The sequence below is a fragment of the Cygnus olor genome, chromosome 2 (assembly GCF_009769625.2).
Source record: "Cygnus olor isolate bCygOlo1 chromosome 2, bCygOlo1.pri.v2, whole genome shotgun sequence".
Taxonomy (NCBI): domain Eukaryota; kingdom Metazoa; phylum Chordata; class Aves; order Anseriformes; family Anatidae; genus Cygnus; species Cygnus olor.
The window spans coordinates 1,168,688-1,184,743 of NC_049170.1; the positions used below are offsets into that span (position 1 = coordinate 1,168,688).

General features: G+C 50.0%; 1 protein-coding gene across 6 annotated transcripts in view; it reads left to right on the forward strand.

The window, feature by feature from the left end:
• LOC121065983 (SREBF chaperone) overlaps positions 1–16,056 on the forward strand; it is a 57,409-nt gene that overhangs the window by 4,396 nt on the left and 36,957 nt on the right. For all 6 annotated transcript variants that reach the window (XM_040549265.1, XM_040549269.1, XM_040549266.1 and 3 more), the window contains one exon: positions 12,453–12,666. In XM_040549265.1, the coding sequence (XP_040405199.1) occupies positions 12,545–12,666 (122 nt within the window). In that variant the 5' untranslated portion in view covers positions 12,453–12,544. The remainder of the gene's footprint in view (positions 1–12,452; positions 12,667–16,056) is intronic.

Below are 16,056 nucleotides of genomic sequence, written 5' to 3' on the forward strand. Positions count from 1 at the left end.
ACTGCAGCAGGAGGAAGATGCCTGAAAAAAGCTCTTCTGCCCTTCCTGAGCGGGTTTCTGGGTGGTGAGGATATGTCCGGATAACGTGAGCCGTCGTCAGGTCCCCGTGCTGGCTGTTTCATGGTTTTTTATCCTTTACCAGAGAAGTTTCTTTCTGAATTAATCACTTCAGAACCCTTCCAGCCTCTGTTTTAGTTTACTGTCTGTACATCTTTGAACTTTTGTCCCCGAAGCAGAAGTGCTTTACTGGGGGAATATTTATGAAGTTCCTGGTAGTAACAGATACCTTATTCATCCGTACAACGACCGTGGTGATACTGCTTAAAAATTAATAGTCTTCTGCTCAGGCTTGTACCTGCAGAAAGTCCTGGGCGCATCCAGAGAGCGTGTGCAGGAGGGAAAAGGGACGGAAGGTCTGGAAAATGGAGAAAGCTGCTGGAAACCTTTATGTAGACGTGGTTTACCTGGGAAGGTTCCTGAAACCCTTCCCGTTTGTCACACCCAAGGCTAAAGTAGAGACCGAGACACAAGCAGTAGTGCAGCAGGCTGCCAGCTGAGCTGCATCCCCTTCTGAAGGCTGTATCTGTGTGTTACCTTTGGAAAGTGTTACTGTCGTCTTTAACTTTCACCTTGCTTTCAACAGTTCTACGAGGTATGGAAGGCCAAGTGTTTATTGGGGCAGAAAGTCTTTAGAAGTAGCTGCAGTAGAAAGAGGTACTCAGGTATGCAGACAAGGCCATCTGCTTGCGAAACAGGCAGGTAGAGTCTGTAGGCCTAAGTTAAATTCTTTTTTTCTGTCCTGAAGGCCGGTTTTGAAGCAGGAAATGCATCCTTTGCAGCAAAAGGAGTCCCAGCTGTAGGTAAAGGAACAGGGAGGAGGCCGTGCTAGTTCCAGCTGTTCGTTTGGCAGGTAAATGAGTAACTGCAGCTGGAGAACTTTGAAGAGAAACTGGGTGACTGTTGGATGGGTGGGTTGTGATAGTGAGTGACTGCTGTAGGTATTTCTCAGTTCCCTGAACTTCGTCTGGAAAGCAGCGCTGGGTTAAAATCCCATTCTTACACTCCGTGGACTAGTTGCAAACGTTGCTTTTACCACCCGTGCCGTGTGTGGCTTACTGGAACCCCGAGGGGGTTGCATTTTTCGTTTAAAGACTAACAAAACCATGCGAGGAGGATTAAGATAGAAATCAGACCCAAGCAGCCAAGGAATAAAATTATTCTATGAATGTGTTAATAGTAAGAGGATGATGGAGGGCAGAACAGAGAGGAGATGTCGCTGTCTGTTCTTGCAGTATCTTTTGTAGCTGACTTACTGCAGGCTGAAGCCAGCTGGCCAGCGACTGATGCTGCTGACAGACCGGGATGCAGAAGGAACAGGCTCGTAGGCAGCCAGCTGAGTAAGATATTTTCATTTACGTCCTTAAAGTACAGGCTGGAAAAAATGTTGAAAGCTTCCGTGGGCGTCTTTTGTGAGGAACGGGAAATAGGTGGTGAGGAAAGGCTGGAGAGGAGCGAGCAGCCTGTGGGGGTGAGAGTGGGAAGGGGAGAAAGGAGAGTAGTGGTCATCCTAAAACGCCAGAGCAAGTAGGCAAATGACTTGTACGCACCTGAAGGGTTCCAGGGAGCGCGGAACAGCCAGCGCTGGTTTGCCGCAGGTGTTTCCTTGACGGAGTGAGTCTGCTGCTCTCCGTGATCCCGTGGCAGGCCTGCCTCTGGCTGCAGGAGGAAAGGGGTCCGTGCATCCTGAACTCAGGAAGTCCTGATTTTTGTCCTAGTGAGGATCAGGTGGAGGTTTAGAAAAAGGATCAGGTAGGTGAGGTTTAGAAAAAATTGTCCTGAGAGGATGCTGCTGTGTAACTGGTACAAAACTGGTTAAATAAATGAGCCTGTTGTGGTACAGATGGCTGGTGTTAGAGCGGGAGGCTGTATTGTGGGGTTACTGTGGGGCCACAGGCTTTCCTCCAGGACTTGTGGGGTGGGACGGACTGCGTGTATTAAAGCCCTAAGTGCCGTGGAGCTGGGAAGGACTGCAGCCGCGCGATGTGACGGGACTGAAAATCAAGGAAGGGATTTGATGGCTTCAGCCCTGCCTGCAAAGCAGGCCGCAGGCCGCTGCGGGCAGTTGTAAGGCTTTGTGTTCAAGCAAGAATAGTCAGCTGCGGGACTGGAATAATCGAGTAGGTATGATCCAGAAGGAACGGAGCGTTTTTACCCACACTGTGCAGGGTTTCACCCACTGGACATGTGCAGGTGAAGTGTCACAGGAAGCTGTCTGAAGCTCAGCACGGGAGGACATCGCTCGGGGTGGCTGTAGTCTCCAGCGAAACACCCGAGGACAACTCGGGTAAACCCTGTTGGGAGTAATCAGGGAGTGACCCCAAACGCTCCGAGGTAGGTGCACGGGTGAGCCTGCAGGGTCCCTTCCAGCCCCGTCTGCTGTCCCGTGAGCTGGCACCGCCACCGAGGCTCGCTGCGTGGCTCTGACCATGGGGCAGCTGGGGGCGGCCTCCCTGCAGGGGGCTGCTCTCAGGGCGCGGGGGCACAGGGACCAGGAGGTGGTGGTGTCCCCCACTGCGGTGGGTCTCTGCCCTACGGAGTCCGCTTACAGCTGTCATATTCAAGTATTTAGCTTCATTTTTGCGATTTCTGTGCTTTAATTGGGGTGTGAGGGCTGCATTTGGGAGGCCTTCACTCTGTATTGCTAGGCCCTACCACGTGTGTCACTGGGAAACTTTTCATGCGTCGCACTGCGGGTGGGTCATGACAAAGCTTCCCACGGGAGTGACACCCAAGTGTTCTTGTATTTCACGTCGCCAGCAAAAGGCTGGACTCAGGTGCTGAACTTGATCTTGCAGAGATGTTCAGGAAGTGGCACTAATGGAAGTTGGGGACAGAGTACAAAGACAAACTTGCTGCCAGCCTGCGCGGGCTGGGGTGTTCGCGTGCTCCTGTGGGAGTCCCGCATGAAGCTGCGCTGACTGCAGGTTGCAGTGACCGCTGCCGAAGCGGCTGAGGAGGACACACGGATGTAGGCTCGACTCCTTCACGCTGCAGCTGGGCAGCTCGATTAGCAAGTAGGTAAATGGCAATGAACGCCTGCAGCCCCTGTTATTTCTACGGAAATGAGTTCTCTTACGAGATTCTAAAATACGGGCTGAAGGTGCCCCATCAGTCCATTCCTGGAGACAGGATATATCCGAAAAATGACGCTCCTTGCTGGTTACTGTCTGCACCCTGGAACTGCTGCTCCCATCCGGAGTCAGGAGCTGGCTCCCGGCCGCTGGGGAGCCAGCGCCTGGTGCTGAGCAGCAGCGTGCGGAGCGGGAGGAGGCTTTGGGGCTGCTGTGTGTAATGGCAAGGCATCCCCACGTAACCACGCATACCTGTTGCATCACCCTCCTGATATTTTAGGGGAAGGCGATTCCCTAGCTGCTTGTAAGGCAGCCGCATCAACAAACAAAAGGAGCCGCCTGTTCCAAAAGCAGTCGTGTGAGACGTGTCGCACGGGAAGGGGCTGCGAGGCTTAGGTTGGTGTCTTGTCGCTGAGCGTGGACGCTGCTTGGCACAGGGGAAGAGTCCCGAACAAGAGGAGTGTGAGGAGGAGCTGGCAGCCAGCGCCGAGGTCTGGGAAAGTGGCAGTGGCCCCCCAAGCCAGGGGAACGCCTCGCGGGGTGCTTAATGGTGCTTCGCACCTCTTCCTTCCAAAAAATGTGCCCGGTTGCTTTTCTAACCCGTGTGGCATGGGCAGAGCCCTGGGGTAAAGATGTCCACGGCTTCCCTGCGCGTTTATTTTGGGCTGCTGCTTTGTAGCTTCACTGGATGTTGCGTGGTGCTCGTGCTGGAGGAGGCAGCCCTTCCCTGTTCGTTTCCTCAGATGGCCTCGGGTTTTAGAGGTCTGTTGTATCCATTAGCTGATAAAATGTTTTCCAGATTGGAAAGCCTTCCCATATTATTGTTTTATAGAAACTGCTCCATGTACTTAATCACCCTTGGTTGGGCTTCTCTGTACCTCTTCTAATTCCTCAGTATGTCCTTTCCGAGGTGAGGAGGAGGAAGAACGACCAGAAGGACCGCAGGACCTGGTTCATAAGTGACAAAGCCAGTCTGGAACACATTCCTGTGCTTGTAACGTTGTTTTCCCCGTATGCACCACATAACGTTCATTGGCATTGAACTTAATCTGCAGCCCTGTTGCCCCGCTGCTCGGCAGGGAGTTATTTCTGCCGGCTCTTCAGTCGGCCTGATTTTGGTGCCACGACTAGCAGCTGGAGGTGTTGCTGGTGTTGTCAGCGTCGTGCCTTTTTTCCAGGTAACTCGTGAGGCTGCTGAACGGCCCAGTTCCCTGTGGGGCTGGTTACCTCCTTCTATTAAAAGGATCGGACGTTTGTTATGATCCTTTTTAACCTCTTGCAATCAATTTCTGGCCTTATGAAGGTGAGAGAGTCACAGAACCATCTAGGTTACAAGAGACCTCCAAGATCACCGAGTCCAACCTCTGACCTAACACTAACAAGTCCCCCACTAAACCATATCACTAAGCTCTACATCTAAACGTCTTTAAAGACCTCCAGGGATGGTGACTGTAGCACACGACTCCTTAGCTTTTCAGCAGTCCCCGGTAAGAAGTTCACCTGCACCCGCTTTGAGAAGCCTAGCTAGACTTTCTGAATTGAATCTCCAGTCTCTGTACTTGGTTATAGCTTTAGAGAAGTCAGTGTTAACAGATTTGTGAGGCTGACTCTTCTACAACGTGTTGTAGTTATTGTCCTCCCATCCCAAAATTCTGTTAGCTAGTTTCTACTGACTTCAGAGCCCGTGCGTGGTGATCTGCAGCTTGTCAGGTGCTCCCCGTAAGCGCTGGCCGAGCACTCCCCACCTCTCCCCGTGGGGCAGAGGCTGCTTGCTCCTGCTGGAGTTCCTTCCCCCGAGCTCTTCATCCATGGAGATGGATTGACGCTTGCTTTAGCTTTTCTTCTATGGCTTTTTGTATTCTCTGTTCTTCCGTATCCCGATCATCTGTTGGCCCTGCAGACTCCCTGGCAGGCTCGCTCCTGGTATCTGAATTGGGATTTATTATTAGTTCTTATACCTCCTTCCAGCTGTTCCTCCACTCCTTTTTGGCCTGCTGTATAATGTTCTTGTACATAGTGTGCAAGATTTTTTCTCCTTATTTTCCTCATTTAGACACATCTTCAACTCCTGACCAAATTTTCTGATGCGGTAGGCATTTCTTCTGAGCTTCCCATGGTTCCCATACGGTATCTTTAGATAGCTTCTGTTATCACCAAACATTTTGCTCTTCTAATTCCCCTTAAGGCTTTTTAAACACAATCCCTTCTTTTTTAACGTAGTCTGCATTTTTTCCTTTGCTGTTCTGCAAAGCAGTGGGTTTTTATTTTGGACTCTTACTCCTGGAAATGCTTTGGTTGTCCAGTGAGGTTTTCATGTGAAAGCAGAGCCACTGTCCAAACCTGCTGCCTGAACCCTTGGTGAACAGAATAGTAACAGAATTGGTGCTGATCTTATTGACAGGGAGGTTCAGTGAAAAATATATTGGATGGCAAGTTCTGAGCTCAATAACTCCTCGATTAAAGCGAAGGAATTGAATCACAGCTTTACGGTTCAGTAGGCTTTGATAAAATATCCTCAAGTAGGTTTGAGGCATTTGAAGACGTCTTTTGGGAAAGGCTTGCTACCATTTGTTGAAATCTTGTGTGTTCCTTGGTGCTTGCGAGTTCGTCTCTTCCGAAACTCCTGGCAGTCTTTTAACGATGGTGTTACAATCACTGTGACTTCTGTTTATCTAAGTAAATGCTGAGTTCTTGACTGCAGGAAATGAATTAAAAGCCAGACGCTACAATCCGATTGTCTCTTTTGCCATCTTTCTACTTATCTCATTAGGGTAGGAGTTTGCTACTGTCAGTTGCCAAAGGCCTGGAAAAATATAATGTTGTGGTTGCACTCTTAAAATTCATTTGCAGCTGGTGCATTGGAATCGTGGAAGAATCCGCCTTGCCTAGAAATCCTCTGAATATTCCGCTGAGCGGCAAAGCAGGGCTCTCTGGAGGCCGTGCAGACGTTGACCTGGCCAAGAACTGATGTGCTCCTTGACGTGCTCATCCCAGCTTCACCAGAATGTGATTTGGAAGGGAAGTCTTCCTGGTATTTACAGTGGTAGCTTCTGATTTGTGATTCTTAGCTTTTATGTTTCACAGTGGGTTTTAAAATGGCATCGGTATAACTTACTTTCCTCTTACAGATGGAGAAATGAGTCCAGAGAGGACAAACCTGTCCGAAACTTTGGCAGCTTAGTGTCAACATTGGAAATTAAAATTTCGGGGATTCTGGGTGTGCCCTGCACCTTTTCTTCTCTAGAGTAAACCTTCTCCTACTTAATTTTGCAGGTTTTCTATCATGTGTCTCCATGCGCTGCCCTGTGTGAGGGGTACGCTAGTAATACTTCTGAAATTGTATTAAATGATGCTAAAACCGTGTTTTAAGAGAAGCTGCCTCGTATGATCTTGTTTCTTTCCGTGTAGTAAATAGTGGAGCCTAGATCATTGCTAACAAAAGTCAGGTTGGGCAAGAGAAGAAAAGATTGGGAAATGTCAGGAAGAAAAGATTGGGAAATGTTTTCATGTGTTTGGTAAGACGTCAGTATTCTTCGCTTCGTTTGGCTGGATGCAAAAAGAGGAGTAAACTTTGAAGCTGTGTGGTCTGCCTTCTAAATCTGGATGCTTGTTATTTTTGTAGATATCTGTTGTTTTAGGGCTCTTCTCATGGAACATCCCACCACTTCACCCATACCAATTAGATGGTGTCTAATGCCTACTGCGATACTCGTTATTTTAGGAAGCAAAAAAAGACCTTTAATAGGAAATGGATTCAATGAGTTGCTGCACTTCAGCAGGAGTTCAGCTGAGGTTCTTTTCTTGTGGCATGAAGGTCCAAAAGACGCACCGAAAGTGGGTTTGGAAGCTTATTGTGAGCGGTGGTCCCTCTTTGGTAGCTGCTTACATTGTCTGCGATATTATGAGTACTTCTCAAAGCGGTTTCTTTTTGAAAGCTGGTTTAAAAACTCAGTTCAACTTTTTAAATACTGTTTTGGCCTTTTGTGGGGTGGAGAGGATGTAGTCTGAAGGCACGCTTACTGAAGAGTTTCTGCTTTCTAGATACAAGAAGTAGCCTTCCAGGAGGAGTGCCCAGCAGAGAGAACGGGGGCAGTTCTGGAGCCTCGTTTCCCCAGGGGCTGTGTCAGGGTTGACCCGTTGGAGCCTGCGGCCTTCGGGAGGTTAGCGCCTTGGTCGGGGTTTTCCCATAGGAAGCGTTCTGCTCCCCGTGACCCGTGTCCTCTCGCAGCACAAAGCACCTTATTCTTCTCATGGGAACGCGAGCGGAGAATGGGGACTGGGTGTTAGAGCTGATTGTGTGGCGTTTCTCTGAAGGAGGGCCGTGTCTCGAGCTTATTTCTTGCTTTCCCATCTCTCAAGTCTTCAGAAGTGCTTCGTCCCTGGCCCTGGTTGGAGGAGAGTTTGCGCTTGGCAAGTGAGATGTGCTGAGAAGCGGGTTCCCGTGGCGTGTTCCCCTCTTCCTTCCCCTTCTGCTGCTGCTGCCGGGACGTTTCGGGCTGGGAGCAGAGCTGCGGCGGCTGCTGGCACCAGTCGCTGCTGGAGGGATCAAAGCGGTGGCGGCTGCTGGCATCTCAGGGCTACGAGCTGCCTCTGCAGTCCAACAAGGCAAGAAATCTGTTTTTGCTTTGGTTCGTGGACGAGCTGACCTCTGGGTGTTTTGTGCCTCTCGGCTGGCAGCGGCAGGATGCTGGGGAGCTTTGGGCTTTTTGGTTGTTTTCGGGGGGATGTTGTGCTGAGTTTTGGGCATGTAGTGAACCCAGATCCGTAGAGAGGACCGAAGAGGGATCGGAGACCTTTGTGGGTTGAGGGCAGGCTACAAATCAGGCGGTGAGCTCTGTGTCTGTGATGGCTCCCGCGTTTCCCTGAGTGTCCTGGAATAGCCCAGGAGTACGTGAGATTCCTGTAGCTGTACGTGTGTACAAATATGTGCCTGTAGGATGTCGAAGTGCTGTGTGAAGGAGGTGGCACAAGGATGTGAATGAGGTATTGTCCTTGGTGGGTGCTCTGCCTGTGGCTTGAGATCTTAACTGGACCCCAAATCCATTTTTCCCTCGTTTTGCAGTAGTTTTGAAGCAGTCTGGCTACCTTTGTCTCGAGCAGAGTCCTGCCGTCTCCTCTTATTTTGTGATGACTGAAGGTAGAAGCTTAATACCGATACCTCTGGGGACGGAAGATGCTTGGAAAGCCCGTGCTGGCCTGGCAGATGCAAGAGGGATGATTGCAGCCCCGGGAGGGTGACTTGTTGCTGACAGCCCCGCAGGTGCTGAGCGATCAGCAGTCACAGAGATGTGCTCTGTTGGCGTCCTGCGTTCCCAAGCTGTGATCTAAGTGGAAATCGCTGGGCGAAAGTTCGTGTTGAAATTTAGGTGTAGGACTTTGCTATGGGCAACAAGATGGAGCAAAATGTTTTACGTATTGAAGTGCCAGAAGAATTCCTACAGAACAGTTTCTTTCTTTCCCCCCACCCCACTTAACCAGATATGGTTTTATGACTACCTAACGCTGAGGCATGCTCCAGAGAGGCTTTTTTGGAAGACTCGAATGTTTAAATATATTTATCTTTTTAAAAAAATAAAATACTGTCCATAATGAAGGAGAAAGCTTTCCCACACTTGGTAATTTTGCCTCTAACCATGCTGTGGGTTAATGCTGTCTGAGCTGCTGCCATTTACATGCACGGTAGCTGCCTGTCAGTAGCAAAGGGAGGTTTTCCTTGCAGCCTGTAAAACGCTTTCCGGCAGAAACGTGGAGTTTGGGATGCGCAGCTACTGCTGGGTGAGACAGAAGCCTTTCTCTTGGGAGAAGCAGCATCACCCAGCGTCTGCTAGCCTGAATTTATTCTCCCTGCAAGAAATTCCACGTCTCTTCCTTTGCTGGAAGGACTTCCTTACAGAAGTCTTGCTGTTTGTAGGAACTTGCAGCAGAGGCAGCGATCTAGAGCAGCAGTAGGAGGCTCCCAAGCAAGTATAACGGTTCCAGCATCCACACTGCTATGGAATAAGCCCTTTCTGCTCACATTTAGGGTGCAGTTTAATATTACCGTCGTTTGGACTCTCTTGCTGGTACACCCCTTTAGTCAAGAAGCGCAAGAGGCCGTTGGGGTTCCGTGTGTCCCAACCTCACGGCTGGTACAGGTGGGGACGACAGCCTTTGTCTGAGCGTGGAGATCTTCTGCTGCACTTCTTCACCTGAAACCTCAGTGAATGACCTTGGCGAAGCACGCAGGATGGCCCGGGGAGCTGCCAGGAGCGCCACGGGCAGGCAGGCTGCATGGGGAGGCACCCAGCACCCGGCCAGCAGTGCCTCCAGCCCCGGCTGCTCTGTGCTCCCCTGAAACCCTCGGGGATCAGCCGCGGGGCGCGATGCTGAGCCGCCGGCTGAGCGCCTGCGCAGCGCTCCGCCTCACGCTCCTCATCGGAGAAAAGCTTTATGGGTTGGAATTGAATGGGGTCTGCTCAGCTTTCAGGCAGGGGGGACCTGCTGCCACCCACCAGGAGTCCTGGTGAGCCAGGCTGGGCTGCTGCAGGGCTTGGATGGCGCTTCTGAGCTGGTGTACGCCGAGGGAGTATCAGGGAGGGCTGCTGAGGCTGGGAGTAGTGATAGGCGCCTGCTGCTCCACACTGGTGTTCAGTGCGGGTCGGAAAGCTGCTTCACCTCGTGACGGCGGTCAGCACGGAGTAGGTTATGAATTAAGTGGTGTGTGACAACTGTTTTTAACTGGGACGGGACCCCCTTGAAAATATGAAGGTGTTGGGGCATTTGTTTAACGTTCTCTCTGCCTGCCTCGCGCTGTGGTTGAACAGCAGGTGAGTGACACGGTGCTTTTTCTTGCTGAGGTGGTAGAAGCCATCTGGAGTTGCGGTGTTGGGTACGAGAAGAGGTTTTGGGTGCTGGAGAAACTCATTTGCCACGTGTCAAGGTGCTGTACCCCAGGAAAAAGGGTGGCGACCTGGCACGCAACGCGGCGTGTCGGAAAGTTTTGCTCCTCAGCCTCACTCCCCGTGCTCCCTCGTACGGAGCCTGCTCTGCTTTGGGGCAAGTTACCACTTGGACTGTGGTAGCCAGGTGGTTTGGGCTAAACCTCGCTCTTTTGAGCCTGCTGTTTGCTTTTGTTTCCTACTCTACATCTCTGACCCTCAGTGCTATGCTTGCCTTTTGCGAGCGAAGGGCACGAGGCACGCCACGTACGGTGTTGCAAGGGCAGAAGGAAACGTCCCGAGGTCTGCTTGTCTCCATTCAAACTTTGGCTTGGATTTGCAGTCATGCACAACAGGAAAAAAAAAAACCTCTGAGTAGGTTCTATTTTAATATTTGTCCTAAACTCAGAGGCTTTATTTTGAGTTACCTAACCTCTGTTTGGGAAACTGGCTTTGAATAGGAACTGTTCCTGCCTTCCACTTTCATGAGCATAAAGCTAACAGAGATTTCAGAACCGGATATGCAACCCCCCAAAAACCAGTAAGCACATGTTAGCTTTGGAACACTCAGGTTTTCCTTTTAATGCTGATGTTTCACATCAGGTGAAGCAAGTAAATGCTAAATTCTCTTTGCATTCAGTAGAAGCTGTTCCCGGTGGGATGCTGTCGCCGGGATCCCTGGTAGAGGACGAGGCTGGTCGCGCTGTTTTTGCACTTTGTCTGAACTTGCTTTTATTTTGGCTGCCTTCCCCCTTCTGTGACTGGTGAGTGCTTGAAACACTTTTGTCTTCCAATCCTTGCGTTCGCAGTATGAAAAAACTGCGTTACGAGCGTCAGTGGGGCTGATGTGAGGCACGTTCCTTTTAGTTTCTTCCCCTTTCCTGCTCGCTTCAGCCCAGCCGTCAGGTTAAGCTGTGTCCTGCTGTTGTGACAGGACAGCCGTGGAGTGCGGATGCTGAAAAGCAGCGGAATTCTGCTTTTAAGAAATTTTTAATGTTTGGTTTTCGTCTTCTGCCTTGAGGTTAGGGGGATAAGCCTTATATGTGAGCCCCGACGTAGCTGTCTAGCTCTAGCAAGCCTCCTGTTGAAAATATCACCAGTGAGATGAAGTTCAGATGTTCCAACTTACGTTTCTGCGTTTCCTTTCCCCTTCTAGTAACACAGGCTGAGTTATCAGTTCCTGCTGTACGTTCACCAGGGGTTTGATGTTGCTTTCAGCGGTCAGTTCGGATTAGGAGGCTCGTGTGTGCAGGGGTTTCCTGCATGGTTCCACTCCGTGAACAGCTCTGGAAGATGGTTTTGTTATTGGAAGTTGAAAGTAAAATTTGTTTTGTTTGTTCTCTCTTGAGCTCAAGAATCAAAAGGGGTGGGGGGGTAGGCAGTTCCCTACGTCTAGGACAGCGATGTCGATCCGTCCGGCAAGGCCTGGTGCCTTGCTGAAAAAGGTATTAGCGAAAGTATTTGTCCAGGTTTTTCATTTGGTCGTTAGGCCGATGTACCAGTGCTTCTGTTGCTAAAAATCTGATTATTTTAGTTGTGTTTCTGGGAAAAAAAAAAAAAAGTAGATTATTTTAAAATGGGCATTAAATAGAACTTCACCTGAAATTAAAAGCGTGATGGTTGTACTCAGGGTTTGCCTTCCCCTGTACGTGCTCTGGTGTAGCTGAAAGTGAGTGCTTAGGAAAATAGAAAAAAGAGCACCTGTGGTGCCTGCTCCAGCTTCGGAACGTGTGAAGCTCGGGGAATTTCTAAGCTGGATGTGTATAAATAACCCTTAATGGTTCCCTGCCTGCCAGCCTCCTCATCCCGTGTGCTGTCCCTTCAGGATGGTGGCAGTGAGGAGCTCAAAATGCCAAGGGGCTTGTAGTGGGGCAGCCTAAATTTAGGTCTTGTATGAATTATCTGGAGCAGTCATGAATGGCATCTTCCTGCGGACAAAGCGACTCTAGTCGTGTCCTTCGAGTCTCTCACCGGCCCGGTCTTATTCTGAAGAAGCCAGGAAAACTGTCTTTATTTCCTCTCGGATAAAAACATAAAACTTTGGATAATCGTGGCTTTGAACTACAGAAAAACCTGTCTTGCTTGCACTCAGGTCTTTTGCTTCTGAGTACGCTGCTGCGAACCCTATGCTTTGCATAGCCCAGTTAAAAAAAAGACAGGAAAAGGTTTCTTCAGCTCCATCGTTTCCAAAAATTCGCCTCATGCTCTCCTCCCTCCTGTCGGGATCCCTTCGGGTGCTGCTGGCGGTCACAGCCCTCAGGCTGGCAGCGTCCAGGAGCAGCTCCGGTGGGCGCGCGGCGCTGAGCAGCCCCCGTCCTGGGAAAGCCTTTCTGCAGCAAGTTGGTGGCGTTTGCCTTCATTTATTTATTTTTCCTCATGAGCTTGCTTGCTTTCTGATTCCTAGGTGGATACGGCGCCCCTGAAGCGCTGCACATGCTGGAGCTGCCCGACGTCCTGCTGTACCCCGGGATGGCAGCGAGGTGACGGCCGCTGAGGATGACCCTGACTGAAAAGCTGCGCGAGAGGATATCGCGGGCCTTCTACAGCCACGGGCTGCTCTGTGCCTCCTACCCCATCCCCATCATCCTCTTCACGGGGCTCTGTATTTTGGCCTGCTGGTAAGTCACCAAGTTCCGTTCATTCCAGACGGCTGGGCTCTGGGTGCTGCTTTGGGGGCTCTCACAGCCACGCTCGGCTTCCCCTGTTTTGTGGGCTATGCCAGACGTCGTTTTTCTTTTATTTATTTTTTCTTAAATGTAGATTTTTGTCATCTTTTTGTGTGGGACGAAAGAAAGGACAGGGAACAAAGTATCTTCATGTGGTTTAATAAGTAAATAGTAAAAACTGATTAGTAAATCAATAAGTAAAAGTGATCCCCAAACACCTGGTGGAAGACATCAAAATCATAAATTGAAAATGGGGAGAAAGTAAGTTGGTTTTTCTCTCCATACTTACATATTCTGGTCTCCCTGAAACTTGTACTCTTCAGCCCTTGCCTTGGTATAAATGTCTTGTTTGTTCTCGTGAATTTTCTGCTTTCCTTGGGGATTGAGGTTTGAACGTGAGTTGTAGCTGAATGTATTTTCACAATGTTACGTTTCTTGTAATCATTTCCAGTGAGGCAATGGAAATACCTACTGGAGCTGTGAAAACTTTGGTGCTCAGATCTGTGCAGAGACACACGCACGCATACAGGTTCTGTCTTTGTGGTTTTAAGTCTAAGGATCTCATCTCCTGTGGTCAAAATAAGCCATATGTGGTAAGGCCTTCCCCTTTTAGAAGGGCTCCACCTGTGTTGATACAGGACAGCTTTTCTTTGAGCGTTGCTGAGGGCAAGACAGACTTCTTCAACACATCAGACATAAAAAGGCTGTTGCAGTGATTGTTTTTGAGCACTGAAAACCCGTGGGATCACTTCTCGTGCCTATGGCTCCTGAAGGTTGTGAGCAGCAGTAGAGGCACAGCACAGAGCCAGTGCTTTTCTGCTTTTGCACTGCTTTGTACGATTTAAGTCTTAATGATGAAGTTTTATTTTCAGTTCTTTTGTTGGGCAGAAATATGAAACTTTTACAAGGTCAAAGCAAGTGGATTCTTTGTTCTGTCTATCTTTTGTTGATATGTTTGCAAGTAATTATCTATTGACTTCAGCTCTGCTGGATGCAGATTTCAGATGTCAGGGCTGCATTAGCCAACACGGAGGTCCACCACGAGTCCCAGATCGCCATGCCACAGCTCTCTTGCTTGCTTATTGCCTCTTCAGAGCTCCCAGTGGCATTAGGCTCCTATTTTCAGTTACCTTTCAGGTGCTATTACTGGTAGGAATTTAAGATGGCTGCTTCGGTGTAAAATGTTTATCCATACCCGTGTTGCGTGTTGGGAGGGATCAAAATAAAAACTGCTTCTTAATGCCCTTCCTAAATTTCAGATTTCCCTGACAGGAGGAAATCTGATGTAGGATTGCTAGCATCTGCCCTGGTCAGAGCTTGGATGCATCCTGTCTTTCCGGTGTTGTGTTCAGAGCAATTCGAATCAAGGTGTCTCGCACAAAGTCCCTGAAGCTTCAAACCAGGGCCTCTTTGGCAGATTAGCAGCTCGTAATTGTGGAAGTGTCTGCTTTGCTCAGTTCTGGTATTTGAGGATTTTGTAATTATTGGCTACCTTTAGACTGCAGAAGCTTGTGGAGTACATCCAGCATAGTCAGTAGTGTGTGTTAAACGTAGTGTTTCGTTAAACGAGTTACTGAAACTCATTAAAAAAAATGGCCGTAGAAGGGACAGGGTTTAAAAAATACGACACCCTTTGAGGGCAAGAGTGCCCTGACAAAAACTGGAAGTGCAGCTTAAAGTTATCCTTCTCTAGAAACAATTTTTGGGGATGTTTCAGTTCCTGTTCTGTGCTGCCCTGTGTTGAGTGGTGTTAACTAGGTGTTCATTCTGGCTTGGAAATACTGGAAGTAGCAGCACTAACTAGGCCCAAACTATTCCGGGGTGCAGCCCTTCTACACCTGAACATTTCAGCGTGGTGAGGCTGAGCTCGTACAGGATATCTTACAGAATATCTGTGAACAGGCTTCTCTGAGGTACTTTCTGGAAATTTAGTTTTGGGTTGAGGTTTTCAGGTCTTCCTCTTAGTCTGAGGCCGAGGCCTGACCTCTTTGTTATTGACCTGAACTTGGGGGTGGGTTGCACCCTCAGCAAGTTTGCAGATGTGATAAACTTCCCGTATCATGATAAACTTCCCGTATCATGAACAGGAAAACTGAATGAAGAAAGGACAGTGGCTGTGCTGCTGGACAAGCCGACAGGAACCTCGTGAAGATCAACAAAAGGAACTGCCAAGTCCTGCACCCGGGGCAGGACAGCCCTCGGCACCTGGGGGCCAGCCCCTGGGGACAGCTTGGCAGAGAGGGCCCTGGGGGTCCTGGTGGGCACCGAGGTGACCAAGACCAGTGATGTGTCCTCGTGGCAAAGGCACCACCAGCCTCCTGGGCTGTGTTAGGAGGAGCACTGCCTGTAGGTGCAGGGAGGGGACCCTGCCCCTCTGCTCCATACCGGTGAGACACCCCTGGGGTCCAGGAGGGAGCTGGACGCGCTGGGGAGAGCCCGGTGCGGGGCCAGGAAGATGCCGCAGGGCCCGGAGCCCCTCTGCTGTGAGGAGAGGCCGGGAGAGCTGGGGCTGCTCAGCCTGGAGCAGAGGAGGCTCCGGGGGATCCCGGCCGTGGCCGGCAGCACCCGCAGGGAGGTGCCGAGAGGCCGGAGCCGGGCTCTGCCCAGCGGTGCCCCAGGCCCAGCCTGGAGCCCGAGCAATTTTCTTTGAGCTTGGTTCTTTTTACTGTGAGGGTGATTAACCACGGGAGCAGATGTCCCAGGGAGCTTGTGGAGTCTCCCTCCTTGGAGATCTTCAAAGCCCGCCTGGACACAGCCCTGATGTAGCTGCTGTGGCCGACCCTGCGCGAGCAGTTGCGGCCTAGCTGAGCTCCAGGGCTGGCCTCAGCTCTCTGGGATCATGTCTGCCTGCTTCTCTGTCTATAAAAGTCAAAGATTATTAAGTAGCTGCGGAATGCAAATGATTAACAGGAGCTGGTTTCAACTCCCTTTTAGTTTTCTCCGGAGCCAGAGCTGTGTTGATTTATCAAGGTGTTTGAAGTGCTCCCCCCCAGCCATGCTTCCTTCCTGATAAGTCATCTTCTGTGTTTTCAAACGGAAAGAGGAAGCGGTGCTGAAAGGACCACACATCCTCGCTATCGAGCGATCTGAGAGCGGCTCCTGTTTTCTGGGGCTAGGTAGCCTTGCAGTTGCAGTCCACATATTGTTTGTGCATTTAAAACAAGAAATACAACTTATATCCAGTTACGATACAACAAAGCATGTTATCGGCTATCAGCTGTATTGTATTTTGGGCTCCTTGACTTGTACTAGAATGCGTGTTCTTGCCAGAGCTTCAGTTCAGTGAGCGGTTCGTAAGCACGAGTATGAGAGGTCTCCTCCTTACTAGCTCTGCCTGGAATA